Raw genomic sequence first — 20390 nt, forward strand, 5'->3', positions numbered from 1 at the left:
AATAAACATTAAATTTTTCATTGCCGCTGCCTACTGCACGACTGACCTTAGTACATAATATCTACACAAATGTATAAACTATTATGATAAAATTATTATTCATGTGAAATAAATGAGTCTATTAATATTATCTTCAAGTTTTTAATCAAGAATATCCATCGGTTCGCAGCGTGAACATGTTATATTACGGCAATTCACGTTTCACTATGATTTACGAGTGCATATTCATTAAATTGTATATTACAGAGTACATATCGCAAACATGATACATTGGAGAGAAAGCAGCTATTTCTCAAGACATTTTTCCCTGAAGATAATCCAAAGATAATATAAATATATTCACGAATTTTCCTCCTCGCGGCGATCACGTTATGTTTATGGTATGATAGTGCTAAATCGTAAAATGAAAACGTATATCAGTCATCGACATTTCACGAGATGAAATGTGTGTCGGATCGACCAATAACAATAAAAATCGTTTGGGAAATCCTATGTGTGATGCACTATAATGTTTTACCCTTGAGCCGATTTCGTTTTTTTTTTTCAAGCCGGTTGGATTCGCTTTAAGCTTCGAAAAGATCGATAGCGGTAATACAATAAGTCATGAGTTCTTTGTTAGTTTGAACATAATTTGTCTTCAGTATATTTATTATGGTTCCAGTGATAACTGAAAAATATAGATGGTGTAGCGAGTAATGGACTATTAATGTCAAGCGGACGATTTGTTTAACGGTTTTCAAATACTTCTGTAAACTGCATGTGCATGCTTTGATTTGCCAATAAAGCGAATAATTATTGCTCTTCAAATAGTCTCTGTTGAAAGTGCACTCGGACGCTGTTGAGCTATGACTAAATCCAGAAACACTAAATCAATCCCTTATAAGGCGGGGAACACATCCTATGAGTAAATCGGCCAGCGATTACTGAAAGAATTTGGTCAGTTGTCGTTGTTGCATGCGGATCAGAGATCAATGCTCTCATTGTGTCGGCATAAGGCAGTGACAGCGAAAATTAGGCGCTGAATTCCACCGATATTTTTGCATGTACGAAAAGCGAACGACGGGCGGGCGGCCGGTGCTATCGCTCCGTAGCCGTATATATAAGTTGACACGGCTGCGCGCCGCCCAGTCGCTAGAGCACGCTCAGGCGAACAACACGTTAGAGCTTCGCGTAGCTCCTTGCCCACAGAATATCATTATAGCTTTAATATTAACTTAACTGCAAGAACAGTGAATGTAAAGTGTTGTGTTGAGACTCAAAGGTTTAATTAGTGTTGTGGTTTGCGGGCAGCAGCCAGCTTGTTGCTGCTACTTCCGGACGCCTGTATATTTACAATCAAGTGAGCTTTCATTCAATAGTTTCAGCTTGGTTTTGCACATTTCCAGTAAACGTTTTTATTCATGTACGACGCATTTAAATCACATTTGCATAAAATTTACCTTTTATTTACATAATGGATGCATGTTTTATTAGGTTTTTGGTTTTTTGGTTATGTATGTTGCAAGCTATTTTCATTGATCGACTATGAATCTGTGCATTCTTTCATAGACATAAAAATTATATTTGCTCTGATTCACATTTTATGTTCGCTATAAAAGATGTTGAGACTTCATGAATCATAACAAAAAAGATAAAACAAAACACACATATTTTTATAATTACATAGTAAGTATTTGTGTGTACTTTAGATGCTTTATATTTTTTGTAATTGTCTTTTTTTCTTTAAATATGTCATATTAATGTAACGTTTTAATATCGTAAGTGCAATTGAATGTTATGGCATTTTTTTTTAGAGAAATACGTTCCAATAGCTAATTACATGAGAAAATTAAATTGTATACAAAAATAAAGCTCGGTTTTTTAAACCATTTAATATTACTCATAATATTCACAAAATGTAAAGAGATTGATGAGCGTGGCAACGACTCTACGCGAAAATAGAGAGAAGTGATTCCTCACATTTTTACATGCCAAATGTCTGGCAGCTTATGATCATAATTTTCGCAATTACATATATTTTATCTATTAAACGGGACTAAAACTCATAAATACACTTTTCAACACAGCCATTGTAAGTATTATCAGTAAAGTAAATAAAGAAAAATAAAATATTTTCTATGAAACTTTAAATTAGTGCAATTTTTCTATGCACTGACTGCTGACTGCTACCAATCATATTCCATTTTAATAGATTCTGTAAAGAGAAAGTCATTTAGCTAGAATTCTTGAAGATTCAATATCAGCTACGGTATTACTATTCTTGCTGAACGAAACCAATCAATTTATATTTTAAACGAGTGCCAGAGAAAATTGTGAGACTTCGTTGCATCGAACCAAGTAATTACAATCATCCTCAATATGAAATTCATTATTTGAATTTAATTGTTTCTATAATTTATAATATTCATAACGGGGAAATTATTAAGTTTTTTTAAATATTTTCAAAATATTTATAGGGCAAATGAATTTAATACAACTGTTTAAGGCAATGATGGGGACATATTGAATGTAAAATACGAAAGCTAAACTCGTGCTATGCATGTGTTTACAGAAATAATACGGGGCCGTGAACTGAAAGCTTATTGCTGTTATTCATTAAAGGATCGAGAGAACATAACATCCTTGATTTTTCGAGAATGTCTCCATATTATGATACTGCAATAGCGTATATGCGTACCTATCAGTGGCGAATGGTTATTAGATCGTTTTGAGGACAACATGTTTGCATATTATTAGTACTTCTATGTTGTTTTGGGTTCCCTTTCAGATAATTAAACCCTTTGCCACTGGTCTCTATCCTCATAGATCTTAAATTTATGTCACGGTTTTTACCATTCATAAGTTACGTGAATATATTAGCTATATAGGTTATCAAATACAAAACTTCACCGACTTCTCAGTATATACACACAACTAGATTAGTGGGAATAATTAACAATAATGATATTCATATTAGTATTAATAGAACTGATCCACTGAACTGACATTAACATGAATGCATTGTTAAATGGCATACATATTGCGCCCAATAAATAGCCATTGTATTAAACATGTGAAATTATTTTGACAATATCGGACGTCGATGCGTCTACGACCGGAAATACTGCACTAAAATATCTGATTACCACAAATGTGTAACAATCTTTGTTTTATTTGCATCCGCTGCAAATTGAACGCAGCGCGCTGCGTCGGCCTGTTCAAACAAATAAAATGTCAAATTACCACTTCCAAGTGTAAATTCATTTTAATGATCACCCTTTCAAGGGTATCTTTAATGTTTTTCGGAAATACTAAAACACATTTTGATTACGCTCTTCATTTCTCAACGTAACAAACAAATTAACATACGACTATTGATAAAAACATGCATAAGGAAATTAGAAATTTAAAATAATGTAGATCAGCTGTGTTTATGGATTCAAAACCTAATATATGCGGACACCGACCTACACATTCACATTATCTGCAATGAGGATAAAAATACCAGTCTACAGATAAGTGTAGGGTAATTTTCCACCTATAGTCGGTTTAGGTGATGCCAATATTGACAAATGGGCAATACAAAGAACTATATACGCTCTCTGAATGAGCCAAATACGTTTCCCAACCGTTTTATTAATCGTATTCCAACAATTCTATTCCACTATATGCGTTCTTTGAAGTTCGAGGCCCAATATAATTAGATAAATTTTCCTAAACACTTTCTTTAGTATGTCATTCAATTTGTTGCTATTTAATCTACTATGAATAGAAACGTTCGTAACTCTCAGCGGTATATAAACTTCGATAAAACTCTATTCATTAGATTAAACGTTTAAAGTAGATCCGGAAAACCAACAATATATAACCTGTGAGCCTTCGAGTCTAATAAAAATATTATTCCTATAACAATATGCGAAATAACAGAAAAATGAGCGATAAATTTGATTTACGACATAAAGAGTGCGTAAATATTTTCACATTGAGTAATTTAAATCATTGGGCATTTTTTTTAGGTTATGTATGACCGCTTGTATTGAACAATCGTTGTTTTGACACGGTTTGGGAGTTATTTGGTTACAGTTTTTTGTATAGGTGGAGTTATTTGTTCGTCGTTTAGATTTGAAAACCGGATTTTTTATACAGTTTGGTAGCATTAGCCGGGAATAGGACGCAAAATGCGATCGTGCCAATACCTTCGATTTATAGCTAAAATATTCCTGCTACAAGTCGATCGGAAAGTTTCACTTCTGTTAATTATTATTCTTAATAGACTTCACCTGAACCAACGAGTGCTGAATTCCCCTTATTTTCTATTGTTGATTTTACCTATATCTGTCTTTATTTCCTCTTGGCTTAAGAGTACTCGTCTAAAAATGCGAATAGAAAAACAATTTCGTTCGCTCTTACTTTCCAAACAAACTCTCGCATGATACAAACATCTACGACACGGACGAATTTCTTACTGTTGGAAACATAATTCAAAAATACATTTTAAAAATAACCTTTAGGTATACGGATTTAAACATTTTTCCATTTAAAACACTTAAATGTGAATCTGCATCGTGATTCATATCTTCGTTTAAATTATTTGGTACGTTATTCTTTTATATTACGGTTCTTGGACACATGTCGCTTTAAATTTCACGTGTCATTAACATGTTTTACCAAAGCTTGTTTACCAAACTTTGTTTAATTAAAATTATTGCTGGTTTAAAAATTGCACTACTATATTATAATAATTTATATATAATTCTATATTATATTTATACGTATTAATAAATCTACTCCTTTAGGAGTAATAAAATCCAGAAGTTGATAACAGCGACTTCTTAAATTTGCTTTAATTGCACATTTAATTAAAAATAATGATTTGTTCCTTAATAACAATCGCTAATTAGTGATAAGTATCTATTCGTAAGATGAAACAAGTATACGAAATGGTGAAAAAATGTTACATTACAGCTAAGATCTTCAACCATCTACAGTCGGCCGCAAAAGTAGCTGAACTTATTCAAAACACTTCCACACATTAACTTTAACCGAAATATTAATTTCACTTTATCTCAAATAAAGTAAGGCCTTTGAATTTTATTTAAGTAAAGAAAAACGATTAGTATTAAGGACACAAGAGTTGAAACAGCGATTTGAAATTTTGGACTTGTTTAGTTACTTTCGCGGGTGACTGTATCGTAAAAGATGTACAGACATTTTGCACTTGAAAGCACTCATTAGCCTAATTTCACAGTGTTAACCGCATGGGAGCCAGCCAAAATATTGTGCAACTTTCATGACTGGGTTAAACGCATTGTTAATATGATAACTAGGCCAAGTTCACAATATCGAGTGTTTATGTTGTAACTAATTCTCGAAAGTACTTGAAGTTCATCTTCTTTGATTTAGAGGTTAAAAATCGTAGTAGGAACGTTAAGCGGAATGCGATAATGAGACAATCAATAATATCAAATGATAGTTGCTACTTGCTTAGATAGTAACTGCCATTCACATTACCTGCGCACGCAGTTTGTTAGTTGTTTCTTCATATTTCTGGATGTAGCTTTACCGTAACATTAGTAATGTAAAAATTTATTTTCAATATAGATTGTCTTTATTTATATAAGCTAATCTAATTAAGTAATAGTTAAATGTTCTCATGTACCTTGACTTATCATAAGTGCAACCATGTTCGCCTACGTGATGAATAAAGCATTTTTATTTTATTTTAATGTTAATTTATATGATTATTTGACGATGCAACAGAGGAGTCACTTTTCCGTTTGTTTCTTACTTGCTTTGTCTTCAGTTTCATCTAGGATAGAAAGATCAGAATTCGCTTTGTTTACGCCGTAACCAACTTCAGTGAGTATTCAAACGTAAAAAAATATATTATCAGGTCAAGTACACGTTGGATCCGAGTAACAGTTGTTACTCGTACAAACGATTTTACAACGCAGTTAATCGGGAAATAAATATTCTTAGTAATGAAAACTGGGTCGTCGTATCGTATTCTTATTGGTTTCGATGCTTAATTATATTTCTAAAACAGTCCGGAGATATTTTGTTACGATAATTTAAAATAATAGAGTCGAATGGCCGGCGGATATGTTCCCTGTTTAATATAGGAAGATGCTATTTAATTAAGTTTTCCATTATGATTTACTAAAATTAATTACTTAAAATATTGTTAAAAGAAATTTTACTACAGACTAAGAATCGTCTTTAAAATTTTTTTGTGTTTTAAGCGATAGATTTTTTTAAAATAAAGAACGTGAAATCTTAATAATGCTCCAACGTAAGGCGCTTTTATTTAAGTGCTAGATCCCAGGTGGGTCGATTCAGATGACCGACTGACTCTGGTCAAACAGGGGTCATGTAAACTTAAAATTATACGTGAATATCCTCAACAATGACGCCGAAATTGATTGACATTCTCATTGTATTCCATTGCGTAGGTGGCTGTTTCTAATCAATTGTATGCTTTGTTTTTGAATTAATTCTTTTGGGCCGAGTTTATCATGATGTCTCACAATTTATAAAATACATACATAGCTAAATAATTACTAGATGACACATCATATCTAGCGGTTTTTATACCAATATAATAATTTTAAAACTGAAAAATTTTAAAAGTAAAATAAATAAATACGAATAGACACTTGTGATGTGCAACAGCACGTTTTTATAAAAGTTCTACGACCTGTGAAATGTATGCACATAAATAAAAAGGCTCAACAAACAACGGCTTCATTTGATCTTCAACGTTACACGAGGAAATGAAATTTTTATGACAAAAAAATTCATTCAACGTGAATTATTTTCGCATTTACAACCATTTACCTTACATGGCATTCACTCTATGTGGCTATAAAGTGAGTTGATGTTCAGAGCGTTGACTCCAAAGTCGGTAACCTCGTAAGGTGTACAAACTTGAAACAATTAAACGGGAAATGTAATTATAATGTAAATAGCAGATGTAAGGCTTCTATTTAGTCTGTGTTAAGACAAATCAAATACTCAAATAAACAATGTATGATATTGATCAAAGGTTCATATTTTGTCGCAAAACTTTTTTTTGTCGCTTCGGTCTTGCCAATTATTTAGCACTAATGTATTAGTGTTAGCATAAATGTGTGTGAACACCTTCTGTATCGGGGTAACATTCCGTGCAACATAAATCAAAATTTAAAGTAAAATTATGAGTAATTCTCCTTTCCTTGTTCCTCTTTATTCGGGTCGACTATAAGCAGATGCGTGATAATTGCTGGCTTGGAATCCCCATTACATTTATATGAATGACATTTTGTTAGTGGTGCCAGGTGAGAAAATTTGTTCCACAGTATATTTATAATAAGGCACCTCGCAGACACTGTCAACTTCCATACCTTCAGCATTCACTAGTTTTATAATAATGTTTATCCCAAAAAAGTTCAAACACGCCGTCCGCGCGGCGCCTGATAACTCAATACGACCTCCGGAGAAGTGGCTGCGAAGTAATGCTATAAACCAATTTATGTGTTCTAATTCATAATACCTAACAATAAATTTATAAAACTATAATCTTGTCTGCTTGCTTAAATTTGCGATTAGTATTTTATTGCGGAAGATACGGAACGTAACAAAAAATAATGAACACGTAAAATAAAATTGTAGGTATTCATTCGTGCGAAATATCGACCAATAGTGTAACTGGATATTACATAACAATATCATAACGAAAGCTCTCTTATTTATATTTAGTTCGTGTTAGTTAAGTAATTTATTGATTTATGTTCAAAGTTCCACGTTTTAAATCAGGGGCAAAAAAATATGTTTTAATAGTATAAAATTAGGTTTTTGGAGATTAGATGCCGACCACTAGGTTTATTACCAAATCGGTTGTTGTTCCTGCTCGTAATATGTGTTGTTTTAACTCTAAATAAGATTGTTAGGGATACTTCTAAAGTGTGGGCTTAACTCCAAAATAAGAACAACACCAGACAGTACGTGGGCAGATGTTAATTCTTCTTAGATTATCTTTACAAAGAGTTCCGAAAATTAATTTCTAATGAAATTAAAAATACAAAAGTTACCTGATCCTTTTAATTATAAATATAAACAGAAAATGAAAAATACATAATACTATCCTAGAATATGAAAGTAAACATGTATTAAATAACTTCATTTCGGATAATAATAACATTGCAGTTTAAGTTACGAAAGCTGAGGAAAGAACGACACATTTATTTACACTCAATCTCTGTGTACTAGGATCGCAAGCAATTTGTTATGAGACCCTCGGCCTCTGTTCACTGCCAGTGTCAACATGGAGCTCAAGATCCAAGGGCTGACTGACCTTCACCATTAAGCAGGAAAATGAACACCCTGCAACGATTTGCTTTCAAGGTCCTGTCCTTTACCCTCCAGAGATCTCAGACCTTCGGCGTTACAACCGAATATCGAATAACAGGACCAATTTTACGTTAAAGGTCAACTTGATTGCCCATCATTAATCTGAAATTATTGTACGTAGTTCGTATTTCTTTCTTTATATAATCGATGTTTCACATAGTTTTGTTCCCCTTACATTGTTAATGTTCATGACCGAACTAGGCCTATATATTTTATGCCTACGCGCATCGCAATATTTACGCTCTTAACATTAAGTGGAACAATATAAACGCACAAAAGAGCAGATAATATTGAAATAATAAATTCCTATTGTAGAAACACAATAAAATTACAAAACGTTGACATTAACGATATTTGTTCTGTGGTTGACATTGAAATTGCGTCGGTGCCTGCGTCGACAGCGTATTTCCACGCTACATATAATTTTGCGATTCAGTTTATATTTATATTAACAATTCTCTTGGCATTTATATTGAAAAACACATGCTACATCTATTAAAATATTTTAACTAGGAAAGTAGTGTAAATGCGCACATTGCTAACGGATTGCTTTAACTCCCTAAGCAAAATTTATCACAGCATACTATAGTAAATACTTATGTAATTTAAATTATTCTATCAGTCATTTATAGATGAAAGACGTCCTGATCTATAAGTATTCCGTTTAATGGAACACAGAAACTCGAGTCCCGTGTCGCGGGCATGTGTGTATCGAATATTGCGGTTGGAATTGTAGTGACATCTCGTAATTCCGTAATTGCGTCATCCGTATCAGCCGGCACGTGTTTTGGCGACTATAGGAGACATCAATGAGTTTTATGCAATGATATTATGCAAAGGAAGCGGATGTTCTACGGCGTATTAATGAATAAAGCACTTTGTACGTTCTTGAATTAGCTCTGTCAGTGACATATTTAGTTAGACGATTTTTGTATTTAAATTAACAATAATTAACTATAATGCATATAAAGCAATTCTATGATGTAATTTAATCAATATTTATAATAGTTTAGATAGTCATTATCATAAAGGAATGCTGCGGTCTTCGTAAATGTTATAACTGACGGTTACCTGACTGATCTGACTGGCAAGGAAGAGTGCCAATGACATGGACTCGTGGTGCTAGTGACGATACAAACTATCAACATTAGGACTCAAATCTGAGTGCGTGTCTATCCTCAGTTTGGATTTATCATATTACAGTACTATGTATTCCATGATATCACTTAATGTTATTTGCAATGCATGTTGTCTTTAATATACTTATACGCAACATAACTCAAATCTTGCACCTCGGTTCACAATTTGTTAGCTTCTTATCTAAACTATATTCCGCCGCAAATTTAACTCCAAAGTTCATTATAAGGACGTATTTTAAAAGCAACAATAAGTATCCGTATTTAGTATGCTGTTAACGTCACATCCTGAACACGAAGCACGTTATAACTTTTAAGTTTAATAATATATTAACGTCATACGAAAAATGGAATTAAAAACAGACATTTCTTTTGGCATTCAGTCGCATCTGGCGACTGTCTGATATTATTTGGCGCCAAATATAAATAAAGGAAGACGGCGTCGCCGCTCGCGAGTCCGGTCACCAGCGGTTCACTATGCCAACATTTTTTTTAAAGTGGTGTCTATGGAGACAGTAATTTTTCAATTCTATTTTATTGCTTCAATCCCACACGTGTAATTTATTAAAGCGGTAGGTAACATTTTAACAATTTTCACGAAAATAACGTGAATGAGCCCCTATCAAAACAATATTTGGTTAACAAGGTCACGAGGACTAATGCCAGGTGAATTAAGATAACATTTATTTTTAATGAATTTGCAGTCTACGTAAGAATCATTAATACCAGTAAAAAACCTATAGAACCGAAATATTAAGTTGATTAACAAAAATGAAACATTAACAGTAATATTTAAAATAAAAGTAATGAACAGTCGCAAAGTATCATTCTGGACAGCAACCGGTACGATCTGATTTGGAAATTTAGGAAGTCAAACATTGCGCAACGGAAAATCGACGCCAACATTTGCTTACGCTTTTAGAAAACTTGTTGAAACGACGTTATATACGTTGTGTTGAAAGTGTAATTTAATGGAAATGTTAAAAGTGTGTGTAATTACTGTAATTAATTTAAAACTAATGTAACAATTAATTACAAAACTGTATCATTACACCATAATAATATCTGTAACAAGCTACAAGTCACTAACGAACGTCAATCTCAGTGCGTATGTTCGAATGATTGAAATAAATTATGCAATGTAACTTTCTTTGTCTGAAAAAGAACCCTTGCCAAGTTTTAATGAAGGAATGGACGAAAACTTTACAATTTAAAATTTGGCGTCAATTTCAATTTATAAAAATAATCACAGTGCCTATAAATTTATCAATAACATAAACAAAACAATGTTTAAAAATAATGTAGCAAATCATCCGTATGTAAAAACCGCCTATTAGTAATTATTTACGTCCATTGAATATGCCGCACGTAACAAATGTATGAAAACCGATATTGCGCTGAAATCTCGGGACCTTGAACACCAACCTTTCTGCCAATACACTTAATGGGTAGTACATTGTCAAAACGTCAGCACGTCCCGTATTATTCAACTGTTTGTATAGGTTATTCAACCAGTGGGCAGGCAAGGCGCTGACGCAGAATCTCCTAAAAATACGATGTATACGTATGTCACACTAGTGGTACGTTTTAAATTATAAAACGACACGATTGAAGCTATCGATATGTATGTAAACGATATCCGCGCGTAGGCGTTTATGACTTGTGTTAGATTTTTAATTAACTGCTCAGTTGGTATGTCAGTTCGATGGATTCCATGGAAATTAGAATATAATGAAGTAGCTTTAAATTGCATGCTTCTTTTCATATTATTAAATCATGTAAACATTACTATGATGATAATATAATATTTGACGTATCATATATTTCAATACTTTATCGAAAGTTAAGAGAACTATTAAATGTAGCTAGCTCCAAATCAGTTCTGTGGAAACTTAAGGCAATGTAAATATACTAATAATACGATCCTTTGGCGTATCGTTGGAATCCTCTGTAACAAGTGAAATTGAACATTAAATTCATAATTATTACCATAATTTTATAAAATGTCACTATTCTTAGCACATGTTACAAATAGATACTTAAAACTTGAACACGAAAATGCATTCAGACAGAAATGTTGTTCATGCTGTCATCATTAAAATAAAATCTCGTCAAGCAGAGCATTCACAAGTGGCATCTAAACATTTGCTGTGACGTGGTCCGGCGGTCATTAGCAGCTCGGACGTCATCCGGGAACGACTACAACTAAGTAAAACGGAATGCGACTAAAAATTACGTTACCTCAATGAAATTATAGTCGAAATTGGGTCAGACGATAGTTACAGACCATTGGGTGAAGGTTGCAAGAAATTTATTTATAAAGAAATAAATAACTACGAAAATAAAGAAACTACGTACAAATGTATTAAAACTTTTCTGTCTGATGGCCTATATAGACACCTACAAAATTATAACGACGAATGCAAACGTTCCAAAAGCTTTGTATGCAAAATAATATAATAAAGCCATAGAATCAATAACCTAAAATATGCTCATGTGTTTTCAAATATCAATTGCTTTAAAATACCGATGAATGACAAAAGTCAACACGTTTGATTTATTTCATGAATAATGATTGCTATAAATATTTTTGTTTGTTTCAGAAATCCATTCACCTGCGAAAATGAGGGACGAACGGGCCAGCCTCCCGTGCGTACGCATCGCAGTCATCGGTAGCTCGCGTGTAGGCAAATCTGGTGAGTAATAAACATAACAAACCGTATAAATGTGGAATTGTAACTACATCGTTATGCCTGACTGCCTCGGTGGCGTAGTTGTATTGCACGTCCGGTACTATAGCGCTCTGAGGTCCTAGGTTCGAATCCCGGGTCGGGCAAATTGATATTTGGGTTTTTCTGCTCAGTATCAGCCCGGAGTCTGGAATTTGTGCCCGATATGGCGATAGGCTCGCCCCCTATCACATCATGGGACGGAACATACTTGGCGAAAAGTGGGTGCCCTAGTTGCGCCTCTGCATACCCCTTCGGGGATAAAATGCGTGATGTTATGTATGTTATGTATGTTATGCCTGCAGATATAAAACTTACATAGACGCCTTTCCCAAAAGAACAGACAGAGGCGTAACTAAACTATTTCACCCTCTTTTCACCATGTTCATTCCATCTAACAATATAATAGGGGTCTATCACCACGCTGCATAAAAAACTTCACATTACGAGATAAAACTATTTCAGTCATATCACTTCATTATTAACCCGGTAGGTGTTTACGACGCTCGGTATTTTTGGGGCGTGCATGTGAATAAATTAAATTTTGTAAACCCAGATCTGTCCATTAGTCGTACCTCGTGACCCAAATGGCCGAAAATGTCCGTCACGATTTGATGGAGTTCACATTATAAACAAAATATAAACTTCAATTGACATTCTTTGGAAAATAAAAACATTCTACAATAAAAACAGTTAAAACGTACCTTATTGAAAATGGATCGGTCTTAACGGTATTAAATTTCTTAACGAGAATTGTTTTTATTAATTGTGTTTCAACGTACTAATCAAAACAACGTGAATTCCTCTGTTTTTGTTTTAACCCTCCTTCTCTCATTTTATTAAGGGTACCCGGTTACTAAGTTTAATTAAAACGACCTTCAGATGTTTTTAATTTTATCATTTGTACATTGTTTTCAATATTCTATATTGCATGCATAACACTTTTTACGCAATGCAGCAAAATAATTCACACCGCAATTCTCTGAAACTAATTTAGTTTTCAAAATCGTAAGTTTGCCAAAACAATGACATGTCATTGAATTTCGTGAGCTCAGTAGGTGATGTAACATAAACGAAATTACTGAAGCAAATATCCCGTAGGATTCTTATAACTGTCTTAGAAAATATATTTGAGTAAATACACAGATAAAATTTATAGGCAATAAGTACACAATTCAAGTAATTAGCATATACGATGATCACCAGAGTCACTAATGCCAATTAATTACTTTAACATTATTTATGATTAATATTAGTACAGGTGGCACAAAATAACACAATTGAATTTGTTTCAGCTCTAATCGTTCGCTACTTAACAAGGAGATACATCGGGGAGTACCACTCAAACACAGGTAAGAGTAATGCCTTTTTAATGAACTTTTATAAGCTTCAAAACTATATTGCCGTAGCGGCCTCCATTTAATTTCTCAGTGTACTAATTCTGTTTGTTCTTTGTTCAATACACATGACTTAGACTTCAATATTGCGTTGTATCTTTCACATTGGTATTCAATAACTTCATTTGTTTGCAGATCTCCTGTATAAACAAACAGTACCAATAAATGGAACACCAGTTGAACTAGAAGTAATCGACGTATCTGGTTCTAATTCTGACAAATTCCCAGCTGAACAGGTTTGTACTCCACGATATTTGACATACTTTCCAAAATTTTAAAAATGTAGCATTTACATCAATATCTTCATTGTAAACTAACATTGTAAGCCGGTTTTTCGATTTGTATAATATTTATAAAATCCTATTTTTTTCCGCAATAAATTGCAATGTAGTAAACAAGATTACTCGGTTAAACAATCTACATCTGCTAGATAACACGTTTACATGTAAATTTCAACCATTATTTAAGAAAACAAAAAGGTGGAAGAGTTTCAAAGGAACTTAAGGTTTAATGTCGATAAACTGGCAGTAATGTTAATTCCAGCAACAAGGTCCTTGATTATTGCCCAGTAGGTAAACTTCACCTTGAAGTCAAAATCATAAACCAACAGTAGACCGACCTTTGGTTCTCTAAACAACAATATAAAATCACTAAATCACAGCCAGATTAAGGATGCTTCAAATTTCATAAAAATAAAGACGAAGGTCAAAAGTTTATGGTATTTTGAGCTCTTTTAACATTTTTATGAGGGTTTTATAGGTTGCACATTTAAACCTAAAGAATTTTGTTTTTCTAACCTCTAAATTATTTATATAACGAATTTATCTCTTACTTTCTTCTTCAAAATAAGCAAGAGTCGCGGCTTATGAAATAGGTTTCACGCTCCTCAATAATTCAGTAGATGTTATTGTGTTGAATCCCAGTTTGAACGAATTCCTAGCGGTGGATGCACTCGCCAAACCCTTCCGCAAACAACTGTGAGATTATCCATAGACTGAACCCGTTTTATGTTCTAGCAACTAGGTTAATCGTCTGAAATATAATGCTAGAAGCATGAAATGGCTCCAGAATTGTTCCAGTGACCCGTACTACCGAACTGCATGACTCACAATGTTTACACTGCTATGTTATAAATAGTAGTTACTACACGATGCTGACCTGTTTGATTTGTTGACACATTGAAATGTATCGGCCAACGTCTCCAACTGTGCCACCTTTTGAAGTTAAGATGTTACGTCTAGACATTTTTCTTAAAACACTTTTGACTGATTTAAAAGTGTTTTGTTTACCTTTAAATAAAAAATAAAAAGGAAACATGGCGTAGATGTCCTCATTTTGGACGTATGCAAAATGTAACAGGGTGAAATGTGTCATAACATCCAGCCATTATAGTTTTCCCTTACCCATTCATATTTATCTTTAATAAAAAAGATGCTTTATAAAAAAAAATAACTTTTGCAAAAAGCTGTGCTCTGATAGTCCGGTTGCGTCATTATTTTTTTTTTCACAAAAAATAAATGTTACTTTTTTATATAATCTAATATGATAGAACATTATTTGTTCCCTCCGTAACTATGAATGAAGAGTTCAAACGAACGTAATCCGCGGTGCGTCGTGCCGCGTGGGAGCGCCCATGAATTGCCCCAACAGCTAATTTTACGCAGGAATGTTGGCTCCAACACAGTAATTAATCGCGTGCATTCTTCTTCGTCTAGTCTCTTTAATGCGTGCCATATATTTCTTTCACTTTGTTAATCTTAGTGCCTCCGCCGTTCTGGAAAATAAAAATACTAACAAACGTGTTGCTTTTTGATGTCGATTTAGGTTCAAAGACTATTTTTTACAGAGTGGTAAAACAAAATCTATTGCATTTTTATCTTATTATTATTTTTAATTATCAGGTTAAAAAGAAAAAAATTCGTAAAAACATTCGTATTTCTTGTTACAGATCCAATGGGCAGATGCGTGCTTATTAGTGTATGCTGTAACGGACCGAAGCAGCTTTGAATACGCCACTGAAGTTTTGAGCGCGTTGAAGCGAGCCCCCGCTAGTACAAGTCCGTCACACAGTCCAGCCGGCACAGCGCATACCATGCCACTCGCTTTGCTTGGCAATAAAACTGATCTGGATCACTTGAGACAGGTAAATACTAAATAATCATATGTTTAAATCTGGTCTGAAATTGGGGCCTCAAATAAATAATTAGTTATAAGGATAAAAACATTAAGACAGTTGTTTTGTCTCTAAAAACTTGTTTTGCTAAGAAAAATATTTGTACTAGAGGCCCGGCTCATCATTGGATTCAGTTAGTATAATCTGGATACTCATCCCTACGGGAATAAGCGAGAACGTATGCCAGAATGTAAATGAAAATGTTTAAAAATAACATGAAAGAAATAAAAGTTTTTATTCACGTAATAATATGCATTGACGTAATTACATCAGAAAGAGAAAATTAATTTGAATTTAGTAAATATAAAACCATTACTTAAATAAAAATGTCTAAAAATTTTCCATAATAAAGTAGTTAAAAAGGATATAAATCACATTAATCTTTTGAATATGAGTTGACTGGTTGTAAAATATAGTTTCCGCCTTTTAATAAATCATAAATAAAATGAGCATACAAATCGTCTGTCTCAAATAATTTGAAGCTCCAGACGTAATCTAGGAAAAGAAGAAAAAAATCGTGCCAAAGAAATTTGTCTTCAATTAGTTAATAGCTCTGGTATCGACGAATTTGTTTCACGTAAAAATACTTTTATAATAATTGAATCATACAATATAAATGAAACATAGACTATGTCGCAAGCAATGGATTGGGTTAACTGAAATACCTTATTTTTTTATTTATCGCTTGTTTAATGTAATTACGTCGTACATGGAGACGTTTCCACAATCTACTTCATCGCAATTCGCAGCATTTGCTCTGACATCGCTGTGTGTAGGCGGTTTTGTATAGTCACTATTGAATTTGATGGTATCAACGAAACGATAGCCTCAACCCTCGCACGTTTTAACGCAGTATAAATGTAACCCGATTGGCATTTTATTGAGGAAGTCTATCGTCCTTGACGTATCATCGCATCGACACATAGTTTAAAAACGAATCAAAGTATTGCATAAACTCTACGCTAATAATTCAGTTCGACGATTGATTGCTTCTACACCTTTGTTTATAATTTTGATATTGATTTACCGGCCGTCGAGGCTAGCGCGGAATATTACGCGCTACGTGTCGATTTACATATTATATCGATTTTACGCTTGTTTACCATATTCAGCTTTCCGAAATCTCTTTAAGAGAAATGTTAGTTATTACAAAATGCGTAACGGAATACTCTTTTATTAATATATGTGAGTGTTACGCTTTTTCGCAGTTTCAATGAAATGAGTGGAAGTCGAGTCTTACTAATTGTAATTATGCTTTATTTTAAAGCCACTGTTATCTTACAATTTATACAAAGGGATTTTCAACGTATTCTAAAAAGAAATTATATATATTAAAAGTTGGCCGTAACCATGATATATGTTATATGAATGCAAACAGAAAACAATACAGTACTCTCCACTAAATGCTGAATAGCTCTCCAGTAACGGAGCTAGGAGCCACATTGTGTAAGTTCGACATTGTCTTCGCGAAGACAAAGAGTAGCACTCAACTTGTCTCCCTCAACAATTGCGCCTTTCAATTCATCGCATGACGGAGCTATTTATACGGTTACAGATCGACAGCTTTCAAGAAATAGATAGTCGTGTTATAGAATTGAGTTTGCATTTGAGATTGGAAGTGCGGGCGTGGGAGGTTTTGTGATAGGAATTTGGCGTTTACACATACGGCGACATTACGTTTGATTCTTCTTTTTATTACTATTTACGTAAAGATATAGATCTAACTCTACACTCGTAGTATGCAATTTAAATAAAAAAAAAGTAAACTTAAAACGGTTATAACATGTCAAAACTCGGGATACTCCATTCGTTTTGTAGAAACCTTACCAAACGACTTTTGTTGAAAGTAACTCAAACAAACTCTTGTTGACTATCGAAAAACAATGTTTTCACGAAGCTTAGAACAATATAATTTTACGTAACAAATGAACGTGATTTCTCATTTCTGAGCGTAAATGAGTAGATATTCTTTAGAATATAACCTTATTCGGGAACACTTCTGGAAACTGTATTACGTAAATTTATTCAAGACTCGACGGGATTTAACTATGTTTGCGATGAATTTTTAATTAAGAAATCACTTCGAGACTGTTGCTATGAGATTCATTTTATAAGTTAACTTAGAAAAAAGTAATTTAGATTTTTTTCGATCTTTATTACCAAAATAGCTTTTAGTCCTATTTGTACCAAGTGCTGGCATTATATAACAATATTATTGGTGTAATAGAAATAGTTGCATTTGCTTTAATTAGTTTTTGATATGCGCAGAGTTATTTATATCTTTGCGATCGGACTCTGTATACTCAAAATTAATAAAAAAAAAAATATATATATATATATATATATATATTATAAATCTTGACGCTGACAAGTATTTAATTACCCCAAAGATTTATTTCATCATACTAAACTTATATTTCTCTTGCTGCAGGTATCAACAAAGGAAGGGCAGACAGTGAGCGCCGCCCACGGAGCCTCGTTCAGCGAGGCGAGCGTAGCCGACAACTCTGGTGATCTGTACCGGTGTGTCGACAGATTGCTTGCAGAGGTCCGCACGCCCCAGCGCACGCGCAAATTTTCCGTCACAAAGATGCTCGGCTCGTTAATAGGTAAATAAATTTCCATTCAACGTATTTCCATTCTATACATTGGTTTAATTAGGTACTCGAATACAATTCCTTTATTCTAACACACTTTTATTTTAAATGGCGAATTACATTTTATTCCTCAATTATAATCTGTATGCAGAAAATATCTCGATGTACTAGGTAATACCATTTATTCGCAAGAATGTTCACACAAGGGCCTATTGCCACCACAAGTATCTAATAAAATATATCATTGCTTGGTTATCGCAGGTGGTGCAGCAAACAACAGCCAGACAAATCGTAGCGGGTCGGTAGTGGTGTGCCCACGCGTACCCGCGCCATCGCGCCCAGCTTTGGCGGCGGCGGCCCCCTGACCGTCGGCTGCGCCCGCGCACCGTGCGCGCTGATGCTTCGCCGGCGCCGGCGCCGTCTGGCTCGCCTGCCTACCCGTGCCCGCCCGCTTCTCAGCACCGCCGCCGCTATCCGCCATATAAATTAAACGCGACGGTGCCCCCGGGCCCTACTGCAGACTGCAAAGTTCTGTGTCAAACACTGACTGTTACCAAAGATCTGTTTTAGTTTAAGTGCATTTGAGTTCGCGTAGCGCTTGCATCTTGCACACGTAGTGCGTCTAAAGAATGTATGAATAAATCTTGACAATAATTGCTATTAGTACGTCTGGCTATTCAAGTATGTTTGTGCCAAAGATTGTATGTTGATTGGATTGATGGTTTATGTGTTAGCTCTCTATGAATACTCATTTATTTCATTCTTATTGATATATTCCTTCACATAATGATTAATTTTTTGGTCAAATTACGCACAAAGCGGCCTACAGTAACAAGTTAAAATTGTATCAGATTTGATTTCCTAACAGTTACAAAACACTTTCTTGGAAAACAAGATAACGTTAAAAAGTGATACGGCCTAAAATACGTACCTTGGTAATATGTACTTTTCTAACAATTTTCTACTTTTACACAGTATTATTAAACTAAGTCTCAACTAAGCTAAGCAGTGCTTTGTATGGATGTATTTTGATATTAGTCCTAAGAAGCTGTACATAAACTGACTATAGTCGTCTAAACTCTTCAATATTACATGATCAAAGAGTATTTACACTTAATTACGTGGAGCCGTAGATATATTCATATATTTACATTATCACATTATACTCACTGTTGCTATGGATGTTATAACATTAGTCAGTTTCTAGTCATAGAATAAGGGCTGTGAAAAGACATTTGGATGCTATGCAAGAATGAACCATGGTCAGTTTCAATGAAATTAAATGTTTAAATATTATAGCTATTATTATCTAGAAAATTCTATCATACCGTAAATTATACATGTCTATTTTACATAAATAAATGTTGCCAAAGAATAACCACTCTGCAATTCCATATTGTCTATTTATTAAATGAAATTATTATGGATATAATTAAATTAAAATTAATAATCGAGTTGCAGGGTGTAATATTTATGTACACTGTTAGAAAAATTATATGTCTAAATGAAATTGAATTGTGGAATGCGAAAAATGTATATAATGTAGTAAGTTGTTATGAAGACTAAAAAGTGGTCGGAACTGATTGGAATAAGTATGTAAATAATTTTAATAATAAGCTTTAATAATTATTGTATATTAAACGTTTCTTTACATAATCAATGTACACGTGCTTTCATTTAAATTTACCCAAACTACGAGCTTATCAGTCATAGTAAATATACCATCTTAGATACTCGTCTAACTGAGTAGTTGGCTTCAAATATGTTTTCGTATAACCATAGCGTAGCTATTTACGAACATTTATATATAGACGACAACATCACCAGCGGACAAAATCGCATGAGTATGCAATGCTTAAAATGCTGGTGAGTAGCAGCATTTCCAGCATACAGGCATCCCACTTTCCGTCAAATTATATAACGACAAAAATATAAACACATATTTCTAAACATTTTACCATTTGGACAGAAAAATAAGTAAATAATCAAAT

The 20390-nt window shown here is 33.7% G+C and overlaps 1 protein-coding gene across 1 annotated transcript; it reads left to right on the top strand.

Moving 5' to 3' along the window:
• The first annotated feature begins 1112 nt into the window (after window positions 1-1112).
• On the top strand, window positions 1113-20063 carry LOC115452615 (ras-related and estrogen-regulated growth inhibitor-like protein). Its single transcript, XM_030181203.2, has 7 exons — window positions 1113-1339; window positions 12107-12199; window positions 13528-13584; window positions 13765-13865; window positions 15578-15772; window positions 18234-18411; window positions 18661-20063. Exons 2-7 carry the CDS (start codon window positions 12127-12129, stop codon window positions 18762-18764), a joined length of 708 nt encoding a protein of 235 aa, XP_030037063.1. The 5' UTR covers window positions 1113-1339; window positions 12107-12126; the 3' UTR covers window positions 18765-20063.
• Window positions 20064-20390: the final 327 nt, after the last annotated feature.

This window comes from Manduca sexta, chromosome 23 (genome assembly GCF_014839805.1).
Source record: "Manduca sexta isolate Smith_Timp_Sample1 chromosome 23, JHU_Msex_v1.0, whole genome shotgun sequence".
Taxonomy (NCBI): domain Eukaryota; kingdom Metazoa; phylum Arthropoda; class Insecta; order Lepidoptera; family Sphingidae; genus Manduca; species Manduca sexta.